Source organism: Carettochelys insculpta, chromosome 4 (genome assembly GCF_033958435.1).
Source record: "Carettochelys insculpta isolate YL-2023 chromosome 4, ASM3395843v1, whole genome shotgun sequence".
Lineage (NCBI taxonomy): Eukaryota > Metazoa > Chordata > Testudines > Carettochelyidae > Carettochelys > Carettochelys insculpta.
Window position 1 is genome coordinate 15565126 of NC_134140.1, and position 19987 is coordinate 15585112.

General features: G+C 40.1%; 1 protein-coding gene across 10 annotated transcripts in view; it reads right to left on the minus strand.

Annotated features, from left to right (window-relative positions):
* Positions 1 to 690: 690 nt before the first annotated feature.
* The window catches only part of CTBP1 (C-terminal binding protein 1), a 413413-nt gene continuing 394116 nt past the window's right edge, over positions 691 to 19987 (minus strand). For 9 of the 10 annotated variants that reach the window (XM_074992298.1, XM_074992302.1, XM_074992305.1 and 6 more), the window contains 5 exons: positions 16089 to 16303; positions 11796 to 11926; positions 9603 to 9730; positions 7218 to 7335; positions 691 to 2133 (listed from right to left, as the gene is read on the minus strand). In XM_074992298.1, coding sequence (XP_074848399.1) covers positions 1947 to 2133; positions 7218 to 7335; positions 9603 to 9730; positions 11796 to 11926; positions 16089 to 16303 — 779 coding nt within the window. In that variant the 3' untranslated portion in view covers positions 691 to 1946. The remainder of the gene's footprint in view (positions 2134 to 7217; positions 7336 to 9602; positions 9731 to 11795; positions 11927 to 16088; positions 16304 to 19987) is intronic. The other variant, XM_074992299.1, reaches the window with a different exon arrangement.

A 19987-nucleotide genomic window follows, 5' to 3' on the forward strand; every position in this document is an offset into this window, starting at 1 on the left:
AACACAAGAACTAGTGATCACCAAATGAACTTAATAGGCAGCAGATTTAAAATAAATAAAAGGAAGTATTTTTCCCCACACAACAGACAATCAATCTGTGATACTCGTTGCCAGAGGATGTGATGAAGATCAAGACTAAAATAGGGTTAGAAGAAGGAACTTGTTCAGTTCAGGGCACGTAAGTCCATCAATATCTATTAGCCAGGATGGGCGCACATGGTGACCCTAACCTCTGTTTGCTAGAAGTTGGGAATGAGTGACAGAAAATGGATCACATGGATTACCTGTTCTGTTCATTCCCCTGCGGGTATCTGGGATTGGCTACAGTCAGAAGACTGTATAATGGGCTGGACGAATCTTTGGTCTGACCCAGTACGGCCATTCTTATGTTTTCACACATTTGCAGAACATTAGGCTCCAAAAATAAAGCAGATATGGCTTAGAAAGACTACTTTTAAGATCTCCTTCCCACCATTCTGAGTTTGCTTCCTGCAGGAGCTAAAAACAAAAAAGTACCACATAAAAGGACACCTGAAAAAGGTTTCTAAATAAATGCTAAGTGGCTCCATTCAAAATCCACCATACCTTAAAATGGTTTTGCGATATCATGAGGAACTCAAGATAATTTTGTCATGCCACAGCTTTCCATGCTCATAGATAAAATAAACCAAACAACACACGGTGTTTATGTAGCACTTCCACAAAAGAAGTTTATTATTCGGTTACTCTTGTGCCCCCTCTGCCCTCTCAACAGCATAATAAATATTGTTACCATACTGTAGCTGATGATGCTGGTGCACAAAATGAAGAAGTAAATCAAAAGCTACCTTAATTTCAAACTTCATTAGAAACGCAGGAAAAAGATCAACATTTATGAAATGGAAAGGGGAAAATGGCATGGAAAGAACTTTTATTTTTCAAGCTTCCACGAGGGTATTACAAACAATGAAAGCAAAGTAAAGCTAGAAATGAAATACCTGACAGCATTCTTTTAAAAATTGCAACTAAGAAACCTAATAAAATTGAATAAACAGTTACTAGAAATAAAAATTTTTACACATCTGGTATTTGTCTGGGATTTTTATTTCTTTAAAATAATTCATACAAATGGTTACAGTCACAAACATGATTTTAACCAAAAATATTGCTAGCCTACCACATTACCAGGAAGGAATCAATGTAGGCAATGAAATGCTGCTACTTTTCAGTAGTTTAGTGCCTTTTTGCGATCCACCAATAATATTTACTTTAACTGGTGACAAAAAGCACAATGCTTGTTTATACAAAACCTTTTTTTCCCCTCAAAATCTCTTTGCAATGTTGTCTTAATTTTGAAATAAGGGAATTCGTGCCAAAATAAGGAGAGTGTTTTTTTTTCCCTTTTGTTTACTAAATCATTCTAAAAAATAAGACAAGCAGGTAGAAAAAACAATGCACTGTGTGGCGTAGAAAGAAAAATGGGAAAAATTCATTGTCCTGAGAAGTTTGCCAACTGCCTCATTTTTGGGCATGTTTTAACATATAAAAGAAAGGATTTCAATCTCAAAATTGGTTTGCTGAATGCCTCCCTTATGTATTTTTTCCTTGTTGACAGCTAAGCAAAACAAACCCTTTTTAATGTTCTAAAAACTGTACACAGACAAGTACATTCATGATATAATTAACTACTAACTTCTCTTGCTTAACAAAGAACCCATAGGACACAGAAACAGTGAATCAGTCCACTGGACAGGGACAAACTACAATTTATACGGAGGAAAAAAAAATTCCGAATCTTCTTTCTGTCTCCCACCTCTTCTTTTTATACTGTATATTGGACCAGTTTCTAAACCAGTTATTGTCTCCTCCTGTAAGTTCATGGTTTTGCCTTTATTCAAAAATCCAGATTTTTAACATACGCTCTCTGAAGTTGAAATCTCCGATGTTGGGAATGCTGCTTTGTTAGGCTACAACTGGTCACTTGGGTGGTCTCTATCAGCTTCTGGTTTGACAGTTTGGCCGGGAGAAGGAGCATGTGGTGGGTGGGCCACAGCAGGGAGGCCGTGTGATAAAGACATGGGGTTGGGGACTATTCCTTCTACTGCTGTGGGTATGCCAGCTGGAGCCACACTTACAACACCTGGGGGATACCTGCTGAGAGAGGAAAATGAGAACAATTAAAACTCCAAGCTGGTTAACAAAAACCCCATCTGGCCCCTAGAACCGTGTCCTCTTCATGGAGAACAGCAAATATTTTTGTTTTGTGTACATGAGGCTCAAGAGGAGTGCAACATACACAAGTGTTGTCAGTTAAGGTAATCAGTGTTTTACTTTAACGAGATGAGAAATGGGAAATTTGCCAATTCCTTCAAATCCCTCGTTTGCTGGTTCATCTGATGGAATGAATGACAACTTATATACCAAAAACATGAACTAAAAGGGCCATTATGCTCTAAATTTATGATCCTGACCCTCCACAGTCACTGGGAGTATTACCATTGATTTCATTGGATCATAACACCTTATTTTCCTTCCCTTATGGCTTTTCTGAATTTTGACTTTGGGACTGAAGCATAAAGGATTGTTTTGTAAATTTTTTCAATCGGTTGAGTTGGTTTCAAGATTCTGTGAATCTGAAAAACTTTTGTTTGTTTGTTTTTTTTTAATAAATGTACAAGCTCACACAGCTCTTATAAAGCACAATAGAATATCGTAAGCTATGTGAAACAACAAGACGTCCTGTGGCACCTTATAGACTAACATATTTTGGAGCATAAGCTTTCATGGGCAAAGATATTCTGATTTTCAAAAGGTGTTTGATCTAGATTATGTTCAGATCATGACTGCTGAATGCTCTTCTTTGCTTGTGATAACACATTTGATTCACTTACAAGCTCTCTCTCTTATCACTATTCAAATAATGGTATTTCCAGGGTTAAACATTCTTGTTAGTTTTAGTTTGCCAAAAGGCATATTTGCATTTTACACATACACGTGATTTTACAAAAGCAACGAGGGGTCCTGTGGCACCTTTTTGACAGAAAGAAATGTATGAGCATAAGCTTTCGTGGGCAAAGACCCACTTTGTCAGATGCAGGTGACCATGAAAGCTTATGCTCATACATTTCTGTTAGTCTATAAGGTGCCACAGGACCCCTTGTTGCTTTTGCAGATCCAGACTAAACAGCGTAGTAGTAGGCATCCTTCAGTCTGCATAGACTATGGATCGTGCCCTTTAAAGTTTCAATTGAGGACTTCATTTACAGTGTCTATTGTGACTATAAAGACCCACACGAGAGTGACAGTCCTTGCTGCATCTCTTGCAGATGTAGTGGGTGTCTGGCAAGTCCTTATTGTGCTTTCTGTGCACTCGCTTCTCCTCTGCTAGCTGTCTGACCTTCAACTTGCCCTTCTGAAGGCCCTTGTGTAACCCCTGCCTCCATCTGCTGCGGTCGTCTGCTAGATCTTCCCAGTTGTCCAGCTCGATGTCTACCACTCTGAGGTCTCTCTTGCAGACAGCTTTGTAACGCAACTGGGGGCATCCGGGAGGTCTTTTGCCAGAGGCTAGCTCACCATACAGGATGTCTTTTGGAATCCTTCCATCGTTCATCCTGTGGACGTGGCCAAGCCAGCGGAGTCGACGCTGCCTGAGGAGGGTGTGCATGGTTGGGATTCCAGCTTGCTCGAGGACGGCAGTGTTGGTCACTCTGTCCTTCCATGATATTCCAAGGATGCGCCTGAGGCAGCGCAAGTGGAAGACGTTCAGCCTCTTTTCCTGGCGGGCATACAGGGTCCAAGTCTCGCTGCCATAAAGGAGGGTGCTGAGGATGCAGGCTCTGTAGACTTGCATTTTGGTGTGAGTGTACAGCTTGTTGTTATTCCACACTCTCTTGCTGAGTCTGGACAGAGCTGTGGCCGCTTTTCCGATCCTCCTATTTAGCTCAGTGTCCAACGACAGGGTGTCAGTGATGGTAGACCCGAGGTAAACGTACTCGTGGACAACCTCTAACGTATAGTTGTCAATGCTGATTGATGGGGATTCAGCAACATCTTGACCGAGTACGTTCGTCTTCTTTAGGCTGATGGTAAGCCCAAAGTCCTTGCACGCTTTGGAGAACCGATCCAGCAGTTTTTGAAGCTGGTCTTCTGTGTGAGACACTACAGCAGCATCGTCTGCGAACAGCATGTCTCTGATGAGGACTTCTCGCACCTTAGACTTCGCTTTCAGCCTTGCAAGGTTAAACAGTTTCCCATCAGATCTTGTGTGCAGCAAGATGCCCTCTGTTGAAGATCCAAAGGCATGCTTCAGGAGGAGTGCGAAGAAGATCCCAATGTCGGAGCAAGCACGCATCCTTGTTTGACGCCGCTCCTGATTCTGAAAGCATCCGATAATGCGCCGTCATATTGGATGGTTCCTCTCATGTTTTCGTGGAACGACTGGATCATCTTGAGTAACCGTGGAGGACAGCCTATCTTGTGGAGCAGTTTGAACAGACCATCCCTGCTGACCAAGTCAAAAGCCTTGGTCAAGTCGATGAAGGCTATGTAGAGTGGCTTTCTCTGCTCCCTGCACTTCTCCTGCAGCTGCCTTAGAGAGAAGACCATATCAACGGTAGACCTCTCTGCGCGGAACCCACACTGCGATTCGGGATACACCCTCTCAGCAATCTTCTGGAGTCTGCCAAGGATGACACGAGCGAACAGTTTACCAGTGACGCTTAGGAGGGAGATTCCACGGTAGTTGTTGCAGTCGCTTCTGTCTCTTTTGTTCTTATACCATCGACAGCATTGCAGCTGGAAAGGCCCCTGGTCAGGATGGTATACCACCAGAGGTAATCAAATGTGCCGCGGACACACTCCTGGAACCCCTGCATGAGCTACTGTGCCTGTGCTGGAAAGAGGGTGAGGTTCCACAGGATATGCGTGACGCTAACAGGCTAAACAGCTACCCCCCGATACTTGACAACATGATCTTACGAAGACTTATCCATAAGGTTTTTAACACATCTGAAAAATCATGCGGCTAGCGAAAGACTGCACAACTCAACTGGCTGAATGAAAATCTCATAACAGAAACAGACTATAAGATGGAAATGTTTGTTTCAAACCACCAATTCCACTTTTGTGTTAAAGGCACAATGGAATTTAATACTAGCAAATAGCGTTATTAAAATTAATTCTTTCAAAAAGCCTCAGCTTTAAATTTGTATGTTTTTGTATCACCACAAAATTGTTCCCATTGGCATATTTTAAAAAATACCCTACATTGATTTGTACAGAGACAATTTATCAAGTTATTTCAAAAACTATCCTATAAATTAAGAAATTGTACAACACTTTCTTCTCATCAGTCAGTCAGTAGTATTACCCTCTCTACTGAATTTAGCAAACCTTAACTACATGCAAAAGCTTTTTGTTTGTATGGAAATACTATACATTTTCCTTTTAAAATGGCAAATGCAGTTGTAAAACTTTTTAATTTTTTACTGTGTTTGAAAAAAAACCAAACACACATATACTCCATCTTCCTATTCCTAAAAATAGTCTTGATACAATTCGTTTTGCTTTCACTGAAACAAACTGTGAAATGACATTTTGTTTTGTGCTTACATTACTTCACTTAAATATATGTTAAAATTCTAATCTTGTGAAGTCTTATGCATATGCTTACCTATCCTCTAAACAGAATTACTCTATACATAAAGTTACACGCACGCTTAACTTTATGTGGAAGCAAGTAAAATTAGCTTTATTCTTGAAAATATTTTGTTCTTGTCCTTAGAGAAATGGATAGGCACATTTAACAAAATATACACTGTAGGATCTCCAAATTTGTGAGGGTTCCATGTTCAGAACCCTCACAAATGCTGATTTTTCGCATATACGGGAGGGGGTGCCCAGAGCCCTGGGGGAAGCGGCCATGCGGCCACTTATGAATAACTGAATTCGCAAACATTAAGTTAGCCAATCGTGAGACTCTACTGTAAATTATAAACCATTCTGAGCTGTGTATATTAAGATCTTGATCAAGACAAAGTTAATATTTTCCTTGAAGCACAGGATATTTGCTAATAATACACTGATGATGGTGCTGGACCCAGAGCCCTGGATCCTGAAAGGCATTTGGGCACTGAGCTTCCACGGATTTCAAAATACTTATTTTGGCTCTTTCTGTTGATGTTAAAACTGTGTTCCAACATCCAATGGTGCAGAGCTGGAGCCTCAATACTGACACACACAAGATCCCTTAACTCACTAAGAGTGAGGGGAAATGCTGATAGGGAGGATAAAGAAAATAAACTGCCCTTGGAGCACCTGCGTGGAAAGGCAGCTGGGAAAGGTAAGGAAAAACATGAAGGACTGAAGGAGAAGAATGTCTGTTTGAACTCTCTCATCCTGCAAGACGTAGCCTTTCAGCATCAGTTTTGAGGCCTCGTAAACCTTTTAACCCAACTGATAGTGCAAAATCTAAACTGGGAACTGTGAGATTTGGCATCTGCTTTTTATAAAAGTAAATGGCTTGAGCCAGGAACAGTCACTGTTAAGACATCAGCAGACAGAGAGAGAAGTGGGAAGAAAAAGGTCACATCAGTTCCAGCAACTTACAAAAGAGATAATATAAGGAAACAATAGTTATATGCAACACAGTAATGAACAGATATTTGTAAACTTCTGTATATTAATCAGACACTGCAAACGACTACTTACAGTGGGTGTTATACTGACTAGTCCAAAAACGCTTTGTAAAGAACATTTAAAAAATAAATGAAATGTATACTTAAGATAACACGTTCACCATATCCATTTTAAAATAGCAAAAAGCTACTCCACAAAGTGCATTAGTGGGCTTTTTGTACACATCTTGCAGGCTGAACAGCTTATTAACATAACCCTGCTGTAGCTTTCTGCCATATTATTACCTTTAGCAAAATGAATATTAACATCCAGTTAAGTGATTTCAGCCAGTCAGGAGTGCTTTACTTGCACATACAACTTGCAACGTTCCAAACATTGGCACTGTTGCACTCCCAAATAGGTAAAGAACAGAACCATATGTTGAGTCAATCATAATAACGTATGTAGTAATTGCAGAGTAACAAAAATCTACATACACCAGCCTAATCAAACAATAATTTCACAAAATCCTTTTAGTAAATGGTGGCTCTTTCTTTTCTTTGAACTGACATAGCTATTTCTGAATTTGGGAGTAATTTCTTTTCCTGTTGCGTTATCCTTACCTGTATGCAGCACCATTAAGCTCTGGATGAACAACTCCTGGATCCATGCTGGCCCAGTGCGTAGCTGCAGTCAAATGATCTTTGTTGACACAGTTTTTCAGGCTGTCTGGAATACGACCTAGTGAGGGTATAGGAAATACAACATAACTTGAAACACATATGTTATGTGTACTAAATCATAAAGTTAAAGTAGACCATATAGCATTCATAACATATACTGTAAATCTCAGTCATTTTTGACTACTCTCTCCCACATCCAACTTCCTGCTAAATCCTGTCATTGTTTATCTGTGTCCTCTCTAAAGTCCTTCCAGCCCAAACTGCAAAAACCCACATCCATACTCAGGATGTCCTTTAACTTCACTAATGCAATCTTCTTCTCTCAGTCGCTGATCTCTTCCTCTTGCATTCTACCCCAGCAGCAGCAAACAAACATTTAAAAAAAAATCTAGCAGCATGAAATCATATCTCCATGGCTGTCAATGGGAGTTCTGCATGGAACAAGAACTTCAGCACAGCCTCCTGTTCACCCTGTTTCTTACTCATATTCCTCCTTAAATATCCACAGCACATTTTTATCTCTCAGTCTCCAAGTATTTCCCTAGGTTTCTAATGGAAAAGTTAAATACATCTGACGGTTGCACTTTCTCTACCCACTTCCTTCAATACATTGGCTTAGATTTCATGCAGCCTTCAAGTTACAACTGTTCTTCAGCTTTTAGAGCCAGAGGCAACATCACCCAAAGAAAACAGAAAAACTCCCAAACAATTTCAGTGGGCGCTTTATCAAATTCTTGAACATCCGTTTTTGGGATGATCTTGGCTCCCTACCGTATTGCTGCCCTCACTCCTGTTACATACATGACAGTAAACTCATATTACTGAGACATGAATTCATTTATTATGTGTCTTCCTAATTATTCGCTCACTCTCTTCCTCTCATAGCTATGGCCTACTCCATTTCACTCCCCTCCCACTTTCTGTATCTTTCTACACTTGTTCAGCTGAAATGCAATGTTTTCTCAACACCCTAACATTGGTTTTACTTTAGTCTTAATACAAGCCTGTGCAAAAGTTTGAACTGACAACAACTACAATATAAATCAATGCTTTCTAACTTTGATATCACATCCACCCTGCTCCAGAGAAAATAAGTAATTCTTCTTGTGGCAGAGGCTTTCCCATGAACATCTGTGGGTGGGCTATTGAAGAACTTTTAATATATGATCTCCTGTTCATCTGTACAGCTAACTGATTCATATCCCAGACCTAAGAACAATTTGATGTGGTCTCACTGATCGGCCATCTTAGAAATGGAAGGTGGTTTGCACATCTTATGCCAGAAATCAAGAATGTAACTCTTAATGCAAAAAACCCAACCTCCATTAATTTATGGTGCTATAATTCCTGCCAGCAGAGTTTCCTGAATTGCACAGCATTCTGCTGGCACTCCACCACTGTCAAATGAAAATAGATGGTTCTTAATGTCTGCAGAGCACTCAATCTGTTACTGCACAGACACCAAAAAATGGCCAAATTCTAAAGAACTGATAGTAGTGATTAGTGAAAAAAATGTTCAGCCCACAGAATTCAACTTTTTACTTTGGACTCTTCGAGATTCAAATCGAAACCAACTTCCCCTTATTTTATTAATATTTCATCATACTGAAGTGAAGTCTTCACTGATTTTTCCTAGGTCAACAGTTAAAATACTTGGTTTGTTGTGATATGGGAATTACCAGGATCTCAGAGTTGAAGTGATAGTTTTAGTTTTAAAAACTACCCCTTTGGATGCTGAAATCCAAGACACATTTAAATACAAACATGGATGAAGCCTGGAAGGTAAAGAGAACCCAAAAGAAAGCAGAACAAAAAGCCCAGAAACAATGACGATGAGCGTTGCAGGATATCTAAGAAAGACTTCAAAAGGTTGGCTTCATAAAAGGTGGCAAAATCCAAGGAAAAGGTCAGTAGACACCTCCAGCAAGAAACAAAGAAGGTGATTCTGGTCACAGGGATACACTCTAAATCATTTGGAAAAATAATTAGGTCTGTCAATTCATGGCTGTTCACTCAAGCGATTAACTCACAACAAACTCAATTAAAAAATTAATCGCGATTAATTTCTCAAATCTCTTAACAGCCCTGAAAATAATTATTTCCAGTCTTATGACTTCTCTTTATCACTATCATATACCCAATTAGTAGAGGTGGGTACAGAGTTGGTGGCTATCTGCTGATCTATTTGCTCCCCCTTCTTGAAAAGATAAACAAAACCCTGTCTGGGCCATCTTTATTTCTAAATCTCCAACGAGGAGAAGAATCAATATACTCATTAAATCAAGAAAACATTCAGGAAAGAAACAAATATGGAGATATTTGTACCTGTAATAGCCCTGCGGATCTCTCGTGCTGCTTCCTCCCGCATTTCAATTGATGCTTGTTCACTGTACCAGGCTGCATGTGGGGTACAGATCAGGTTTGGTGCTTCCTTCAATGGACCCTGACTAAAGCTAAATGAAAATTTAAAATAAGATCAAATGACCAAAAAACCAACCAAACAAACAAAAAACCCCACCAAACCCAAAAAAACCTCCCCAAAAACACCCTTCTGGGGATGGGGATGTTTGCACATCTTTAGAATTAACATCTACAACCATAGGCTGAACGGCACCAATATTTTGGGGGTGGGTTTGTTTTTTTACACTTAATTTAATATATTTGTATAAATAAGTAACAATTATTCTTTAAGGAGACAATGTCAGCTTGAAATGCAGTCGGTATTTTAAAAAAAGGGAGTTAAAATTAGTTCTCGGTGGTACACATGCCTGCACTCCCCCAACGTTTTCTTTTTCACATTTTCTTGTTTTTAATTAGTTTCTTTCTCCTGTTGACGTGAGAAAAAACCCACCTAACAACAAGGGAGATGGACTGACCGACTCACTGACTATCCAAGGGAAGCAATGAAACTGAGTATACATGGAGGTGCTGTCAAATATACAAACTAAAACTGAAAGATAGTGCACTGTCCCCTGCCAATCTCTTTTAGTTATATTAATCCTGAAGTGTTACTTGGAATGAGAGTAGAGCGAAGTCTGCTCTCAGAGTTGGCAGTAATTCTTAAAGTGACAGACTTCACCTCGAGTTTAAAAAACAAAAGAAAAAACTTAGAATAACTGCCAAAACTTTCTCCAACATAATATTTGTACTACAATGGTTAGCTTCTATCGACTAACCGGCTGCCCTCAGACAATACACACTGAAGCCCAAGGAAACTATGACACCGATATGGAATTTTAATATACGTTGATGGACCCTCGAACTTATTGTAATCAGTGGGGCTTTTGGGGGGGTGCAAGGGTTTGCTTGTGCCGATCTCCTGGCAAAATCAAGGATATGGGAAAGCAGAATTTTGTCCCATGGATAGTCAACTGTGGCTCTGCTCACAGCGTTGCTCTGTTGTAATGGTTACACTTAGAAGTAAACAAATGCAGGGCCAGAATAAGGATATGTGTGTGCGTGTGTACGTATGCGACAGATGCAAAAACTCCACAGGGAAGGACCCTTCATCACTATTTTTAAGAGGGTTATCTCAGACGATGTCTCAGGCATCCGATGAGAAGAAAAGCACTGATCAGATGCCTATACAACCTATCCTCAAGTCCTAAATCTGTTCCTTTTCAAAGAGTTATGAAGACTATAGCAATATAAACCACCTAATAAGAAATGCAGGGTCTTGCCTCTCCACACCCAGCAACTGGAGGATTGTTATTTCCTAGGTTAATTCATACCAAACCACTTTGAAAATCAGGGACAGGCTCAGGACTAAAGGAAAGCTGGTGATGGTATTTTCTGTGTTTCAATCATACCACCAAAGCATCTGAGTGGAGACAGTTGTGCATTTGTGGCTGTAACTATGGCCTTGCTGGAGGTATTGAGCAAATTAAATACAGTGTCATCAGCTCTGCTAATGGCAGCAAAAACAGCTGAAGTCTGGTCAACGTTCTCAACTCCACAAACTTGCCTGCTTCTAATACTCAGGTACCAAGCAGGCAGAATCTGGATGATGGCTACACAGGCTATTTAATCAGGCATCAGGGTCATACCCCATACACCATCCTCAAGGACTGTTGATACCCTCCCTCAACCCCACCATCTTACTGATGAGTTCTTACACCATCACTAATTTTCCCCTGGCATGGAGGACTAGCCAGGGCTTCCTCCTATCAATGACAGGAGAAGAGTGTGTTCTCTTCTACGCTGTGAGGCCCAAGGCCATGCCCAGCATTTGAATTTGAGTCCTTGGTGCAGGGCAGTGCATTTCACTACTGGATTATCCCATTACATTTTTTTAAAAAGCTTGAATTTAACCTTTTTTTTTCCTGCTCTTTCCTCTGTACAAAACTCCATTTGCATTAATCCAGAGCTGCACAAGTGCGTACTGCTTTACTAAGGAGGATTCAACTACTAGGTGTCAGGAACGCTTCGTTGCAGGTGGCTGCATCATGCACTAACACTTAAAAAACAAGGAAGTGAACAAAATAGAAAAAAAACCCAAAACAAAAAAAGGAAAAGCACCTGAATGGTTCTGACTCATGTACATCTAAGGCTGCCCCTCGTATCCTTCCTTCCTTCAGGGCCTGTGCAAGTGCTTTTTCGTCTACTAACCCACCTCGAGCTGTGTTGACCAGGAAAGCCCCTTGTCTCATCTAGGGAAAGTTAAAAACAAGGATGATGAAATAAAAATAAATGAAATAAAATCATAGTGGCATTATTATTTACTCAAAGGAAGCATCCATTACAACAAAGACTATTCAACTGGATTAACCTCTCACCAGTTGTCTTCCCTTTCCATTGGAAAGTACCACAAAATTTGATGCTTCAGATGTAAAATAATGTTTCACAGCACTTGCAACCTTTTGTTTCTTGTCAGTAGGGCGCCTTCTGACTGAATCAATGCTTTACATATTGTGCAGAACAGAGTCACAAAACGTAAACAAGGATATGAACCTGACAGATTTTAGTCATTTTATTAAAAAAATTTGCTGTGAAATTGCACCAGACGGAAGTTACTGCACTTTGGTAAACAAAATCACATTCTGTGGGATTTATACTTATACACAAATCAAAGGCTACATGGATCTTTTAGAAAACTCAATGATTTTGTATCTTCTGAGACTTTTTACCTTAGTTAACAAAATGTAGTAGATTTATACTTTATTTGCAGCTATTACTTAAATGCACTTCCCCCTCACCATGAGACACTTCAAATCAAGACCCGGGAAACTCTTGTTGTATACAAGTCAAAGGTATTGGAATGGTATTGACTGGGAATGTTGTAAGCTTTGGAAAGAGGCTGTGCACAGCATTGCTCTGATTAGCACTGTGGCCTTCCACTCGGTCTCGGCTACGAGACTTCATGCCATAACGTAACTGCATCATGAAGACAAAGCCGAGATTTAAGTTACAAGATGAGAGCCTAACGTGAAGGTGGGATAAAGTTTTCAGGGTCTCATGACAATCAACGCCAGTGCTTAAGCATTCACAGCATGTGTCCCATACCTAGGTCCTGTCCATGCCAACATTCCCATGCACGAAGAACCAAACTCCACAATCCAGCATGATTTTAGTTAGCTGGACAACCACTTATCATGGGTGTGGCCAAGTTTCCCATGGTCCCATAAAGTTAGTTTCCAGCTACCAGTTCTGGCTCTCAGTGTTCTGTGCTGTTATTTAGCTATAATTCAGCCCTAAATGTCTTCTAAGAACCCAGTAAGCAGCAGAAGTATTGGTAAGGCTGCTAGACAATCTGACCTCCCGTGGTGCGGCAAATTCTCTCGCCCGGCACTAGTTGTGTCCTGAGGGTCCCTAATTATAGAAATTCAAAATCTAATAGCACTGTAGCCATGTAAACATTAATAGTAGCTCCAAATAATGACACTAATGGCATTATTTTAAACAGTCATCAAATGTTAATGAAAACCTAACAAAAATGTATGAAAAAAGCAGTCTTCTTGTAGCCATGTGAGTTCCAGGATAGTAGAAAGACAGAGTGGGTAAGGTAGCATCTTTTATTGGACAAACGTATATTAGAGAGAGAACTTTTTGAGCTTACAAAAAGCTTTTATTAAGGTCTAAGAAAAGCTCATTGTTAAAAGTGTGTGATGGATGCCAAGTGCAGGTATTCCTTAAGCTTCGCAAATCAGCTCTCTCACCAAGAGAATAGAAGATATTACCTCACTCCTCTTGCTGCTGAAAAACATATTGTCTAAAATGTGATAGGGACAGGAGTTTGTGTGAATTTGCTGTATGAATAACAGTTATATTTAATATCACTATTATATTATTAAAGTATATTTTATGTTATTACAAGTATTTTGTTTTTCAATTTACGTAAAACTTGTATTATTTACACCATAACAAATGTTAAAAGATTAATACGCATTCATGATTTATCCAAACTTCCATTGTATTTATTAATTTGTTATTAATTTTTATTTACTACCTCATATCTAATTTCTGCTTTCTTTGTATGGACTGATACGTACAGTATGAAACATTAGATAAAATGCTCTTTAAATGATATACATTCTTACATATTTTCAGATAATCATTCAACGTACATTTGTACTTATGTGTGTTGTTTCTGAACACAGCAGACCACACAGGCCTTCCAAGTACAGCTTACTTCTACATCTCAACACTAATCAACCTAGTTACAAAATACGTATGTTGGACCCAGTCGCACAATTCACTGCAATGCAGGAGCACCGCTGAGCCTATGTGAAGTCCAAATGACTTCAGTGGCACTCCATGCGAGTGCCAGGGTTTGTCTTTACACAGCTTCTTAACATATTAGGGCCTTACAACACAGTGTTATATGATAATGCAATGGAAAACTAATCACAATGTATATGAGTGTAGTATAAGAACCTATAATGAACAGTATAAAAGTCTAATATGTGGACATGAGCATAGCCTTCTTTGGTCCAATCAAATGAATTTCTCAGCTTTTGAGCTATTGTTATGTCTCATTAACATTAGCACATGATCCTGTGAGATCCTGAACATCCTCAAATCATAGCGAAGTTCCAGTGAAGCCCATGGAAATAGCAGGTACTTGGCATTTCTCAGAGCCCAACCTATCCTCATTTTAATTTAGTAGAGAAATATTTCATAAAAACTTGTGTGTTATCAAATAGTCATAGAATTAAAACAATAAGAAGTCCTGTGGCACATTACAAACTAACAGATTTTTTGCAGCATAAACTTTTGTGGGAAAAGTTCCACCTCAGATGCATGTCACACATCTAACAAAGAGAGTCTTTGCCCATGAAAGCTTATACTCAAAAAAATCTGTTAGTCTCAAGGTGCCACAGCACTTCTCATTGTTTTTGCATATACAGACTAACAAGGCTACCCCTCTGATATTCATGCAATTAATGTTTAAAGAGAACGAATGTGCATTATTTCAGAGTTCAAATTACCATTTTCACTTTTTACTTTTGTAACTGCCACACACGTACGTTTCAGAAAGCTACATATTTTTATATATCAATCAAGATTTGAGGTAGCAAATAAATGTTGAATGAAAACCCCAAAATGTTTATCTTCTGAATTTCTCCAGAATAGAACAATTGGTACAGTTCTACATTTGGATATGATTTAAATATTTAGGAGTTTTAGAATGTTTCATTCCAAAGACAAATCCATGTATAGATTATTTTCCCCAAATAACCTGCAGTAGTGTGAACAATTATCCAGGAAACATTCTGCAAGCATTAGGAATGAACACAAGGGGTCACCAGTGAGTCACGATCCTTAAGTCAGGGATACAGAAACTCAGCTATCAGAGAGGTAGCCGTGTTATTCTGCATCATTGAAAACAAGTCGTCCTGTGGCACCTTATAGACTAATGGATATTTTGGAGCATAAGTTTTCATGGGCAAAGACCCACCTCATCAGATGCATGGGTGTAGGGGGGAGGGAGATCCAGAGGGGTATTTAAAGAGTGGGGTCCCAGTAAAAGGGAGGGCCAGAGCTGACAAGGTCTATTCAGCAAGGTGGAAACGGCCTATTATCAGTAGTATGTATCAAAAGAGGAAAAAACAAGTCAGATCAGACAGGCCCATTGTCAGAGTCTAATGGGGAGATATTAACACCCAGGGGTGAGAAGGGGCTCAGCCCCTTATGAAAGCAGCTTCTCAGCCCTGGGTGTTAATATCTCCCCATTAGACTCTGACAATGGGCCTTTCTGATCTGACTTGTTTTTAGCTCTTTTGATACATACTACTGATAATGGGCCATTTCCACCTTGCCAAACACCTTGCCAGCTCTGGCCCTCCCTTTTACTGGGACCCCACTCTTTAAATACCCCCCCTGAACACTCCCCCCATGCATCTGATGAAGCGGGTCTTTGCCCACGAAAGCTTATGCTCCAAAATAGCCGTTAGTTTATAAGGTGCCACAGGACTTCTTGTTGTTCTTGAAGAAACGCAATTGTAACTTGAGTATAAAAGCAAAATGCAACTTTTGTTATCAATATAAAGAAGACGTTTGTACCTTCCTGAAGATATAACAGAAGTATTCTTAAATAAATGTCAATGAATCAAGCAACTATATCAGAACAGCATTTAGCGTAACACACTATTTCCACAAAAGTGATATTAGCAAGTAAAATGAAAAATAACGAATGTATAAGATATCTATTTTCTAACCAAATATAAACCAGCTTAAACAGTGAAACAGCAGATGGAGGGGAAAACTAATATGAGCTGAACTTGCCTGTTTACATACAGAAACTCTAGAGTTTGCAGAAAGTGAGTAATTATAAAACCAAACCAAACTGTAAGGCTGCATGTGGATAGTTACCTGTTTAATGGTGAAGTCATTAATAAGGTGATGATTGTGCTCATTCAAGTTGCAGTGCAGGGTTACACAGTCACTGTGAAATAGCAGGTCCTGTAAAGTGCTCACCCGCTGCAGTCCAAGAGCACGTTCAATGCCATCTGAGAGGTACGGGTCATAAAAAATAACACTAAAGCCAAAGGCTTTTGCCCGTAGCGCGACTGCTTGCCCAACACGTCCTAGAAGGACACAGATATGCAAACAAAAGAGAATGTTTCTGGCATAATCCAGCATGTTCTTTGTATAATTATAGTTATAAAACAGGTTTGCGGTGCGGTAAATATGGGGCTTTACAGAACATAGAAAAGAGACATCCCCTGTTCCATTACAAATTCTCATTTCATGATATTGTATTGGCTGATTCATGCCACCCTGACCAAACAAAAAAAAACCCAACAAGACTGCTCCACCAAAAATAAACAAAATGAAATGCCATACTGCCAAAAGGTGGAAAACATAGGCTCTATGGTACTCTGCATCTGCTTAGCAGGTAGCGCTATTTGCTGGCTATACTGATGACAAATCCCCGATGGCTCCCTGAAAAGCATGTACTGTTGTAGCTACATCATTCTTGGAGAGACAAGGTGGATGAGGTCATACCTAAGGAAAAGCTCTGTGGGACTCGGAAGTTTGACCCTCTCACCACCAGATGATGGTCCAACAGAAGATGTTACCTCACCTTGCCGTATCCCTGCCAAGCCCTCATTTTTGCCAATTTCTGTGCAGCCCTCTTTAATACAAAACTATGAACATTTGTCACCTGAATTAACACAAAATGATTGCTGCAAAGTTCCTTCTCCCCCTGAATTTATGACACATTAAGCAAGCTATGCAACATGTGCATTTCAAAAACAGTACACCAGTGAAAACGACGACACTCTTGTGACTGCTCTACATTTCCAACACATTTCCAGTTTCCTCCAGTCTTCAGTAATGACTATAAGAACCTGCCATAGATATTCTATTTGTTCATTACCATAAAGCTAAGCCACAAGCAAAGAGGCTCCATCAGCACATGCAGCAGTCCTCTTGAGTAGCTGCAGTGATATGCTCATTAAATCTTCCTACTACATAGCATCTGGATGGAGGCTCCTCTGTGGCAGGCTCTGTAAAACCGCCTATAAAGGAAAGACGGTCCATAGCCTAAACCAGGAGTGGGTGAAAACACACCTGGGGGCCTGATCCAGACAGCCAAGCTTCTCTCTTCAGCCCGCCGACCTGATAAGCAGAGCGTGCATACTTACAGCCAGGAGCATGTGTTCAACTGCCCCTCCCCCCTCACCTTATTCAATCTGCAGCCGAGCTGCTCCTAGGATTCTCTTGCTAGCCATGCCGAGGGAGAAGAGATAGAAGGGAGAAGACAGTGCTAAAGTCAGGGTGTTCTGATGCCCCTGTACCCTATTTCTGCAGAGCAGGGGACAGGGGGAGATACAGCAGAGTTGCTCCAGTCTGGAGCAGGGCTGGTAAGTAACTCACTCAGGAGCTCAGAGCAGGGAAGGGAGGAGACTAGAGAGCAGGGCAGCTTTCCCTTAGAGAGACAGAGGGGGTTTTCTCTGAGAAACTTACCCAGCAGCAGCCAGCACACACCTTCTGTGCCACACACCTATCCGGTCTGTGCCACACACAGTAACTGCCACATACACACTGCAGCAACACACTCAATCTGTGTCACAAAGGCTCTCTCTTACACACCAAGTGTTTCTCTTTCACACTCACACACTCTTTATCTCTCTCTGTGGCACCCAGCCTGAAACTTTTTGCCTGAGACCCTTCTCCCCTTTCTCGGGACCATAGAGCCAGCCAGAGACCAGTACCAAAATTTGTGGAGTGGTCCCTCTGAACAAATTATTGCCCACCCTTGGCCTAAAAGAACACCTCATAATCTAAGTAAAAGATACCATATTGCCTCTGTTCCTTCACATTTATATTTTCTTTTTCTCTTATTGAGTCTTTAAGTCGGGTTTTTAACTGGTTTGTGGAAAGGATCCTACCATGCAGGTGTACCAGGAGGTCCTTATCTCACTTAACATATAGATAAGAAAGCAAAGCGGGTCACACAACAGGCACATCTTGTCTGAAGAGGGTTTGGGAACAGGAATGTTTTGAAGAAATACGTGTACTGTAATGCACTTTATGTTCAGCTGTCAGGCCTGTTGAGAATTTTAGACATAAGGATATTTCAGAAGTATCAGAATCACAAAACCCACCAGGAAATTTTTATGACTGAGACTTGACTATCAACTGAAATTTTTCAATTGTAAGACCTGTATCTATTCAAAATGCAACTGTGTAAAACAGGAAAATCCCATGTCTTTCCAACTATGTTTTACAGGATTTCCCAGTGTTCTTCAATTTCTTTTTTTATAAACATAGGAAGCCACAAAAAAGGTCTCTTCTGGACCATATAACCTGAACACTATTTTTGAAGTGCCTGGTGATGGATAGCCTTAGAATATTGGAGTCAGTCAATGGAACTGGTACTGTTTGATGGGGTCCTCCACCTAAGACAATGTCTTTGAAACACACAAAAATAAACGATTGTGCAAACTAATTGTTTACAAGCTTAATATACAACAAGGGAGATTTAGGCTGAGTCTTAGGTAAAACTTTTTAACTATAAGGGCAGTTTATCTCTGAGATAAATTTCCAGGGGAGGGCCTGAAATCGCAATTGATGCAGGTTTTTTAGAGCAGATTGGACAAAACAGTCAGGGACTACTGAGAGTCACTTGTTCCTGACACCGCACAGAAAGCTGATGTGATGACTTCATGAGATCTCTTCCATTCCTACATTTCTTTGTATTGTATGAAAATCAGAAAAATAACCAAACTTCTGCTCTAATTAAAATATTTTCAAGACTCAGGAGCTATAAAGCTCAAGCATATATAATTTGTGAACAGTAATTTTGTAGACAACAAAGTATATTAAGTGTGCTATCTTACTGTACCTCTCTCCTTAGAGTACAAAACTGCCAAGGAATGCATTATAGATAGGTCTACTGGCCTCAGTGACTGGACTGAGCATTAACAAGGGAAGGACCAAGATAATGAAGATCAGCCAGTCCAACAACACCACCATCACATTGGGAGGGGATGACCTGGAAGATGTGGAGCAGTTCACTTACTTGGGGAGTACTATGGGCAGAGATGGAGGAACAGATAAGGATATCAACGCCAGGATAGGGAAAGCAAGAGCTGCACTCAAGACTCTCCATCCCATATGGAGATCGCATAAAAAAAATATCTGTGAATATGAAACTGTGGATCTTCAACACAAATGTGAAGTGTGCTCTTGTATGAATGAGAGATCTGGCATAATAAAATGTCTTCAAACCCAAGTTACAGACATTCATAAACAGATGTCTGAGGTACATCCTTCACATCACATGGCAAGACTTGGTCACAAATGAGGAGCTTTGGAACAGAGCACAACAAGAACCACTTGATGTTCAAATCAAGAGAAGAAAGTGGGAATGGCTATGCCGAATTCCCAGAAAATCATCATCCAGCATACTCAGTCAAACTTTCAAATTGACCCTGCAAGAAGAACGCAAAAGAGGAAGACCTTGGACAACATGGAGAAGATCTGCTGAGACTGAAGGATGACAACTGGGGTACTCCTGAAGTCAGCTAGAAGTTTTGTCCCAAGACAGAGTGAAGTGGAGGAGACTTGCAGATGACCTATGCTCCAATCGGAGTATAAGGGTTTAAAAAACAAAACAACAGGTCTGTTGAAATTTAAATTTACCAGTTTAAAACTGGAATCTTTTTTTCATTGCAACCAATGTTTATGTATAGGCTAACTGGAGTTTTATAATGCATGGATGAAGCTTCCCAATGAAATCACTGGGAACTACTTATATA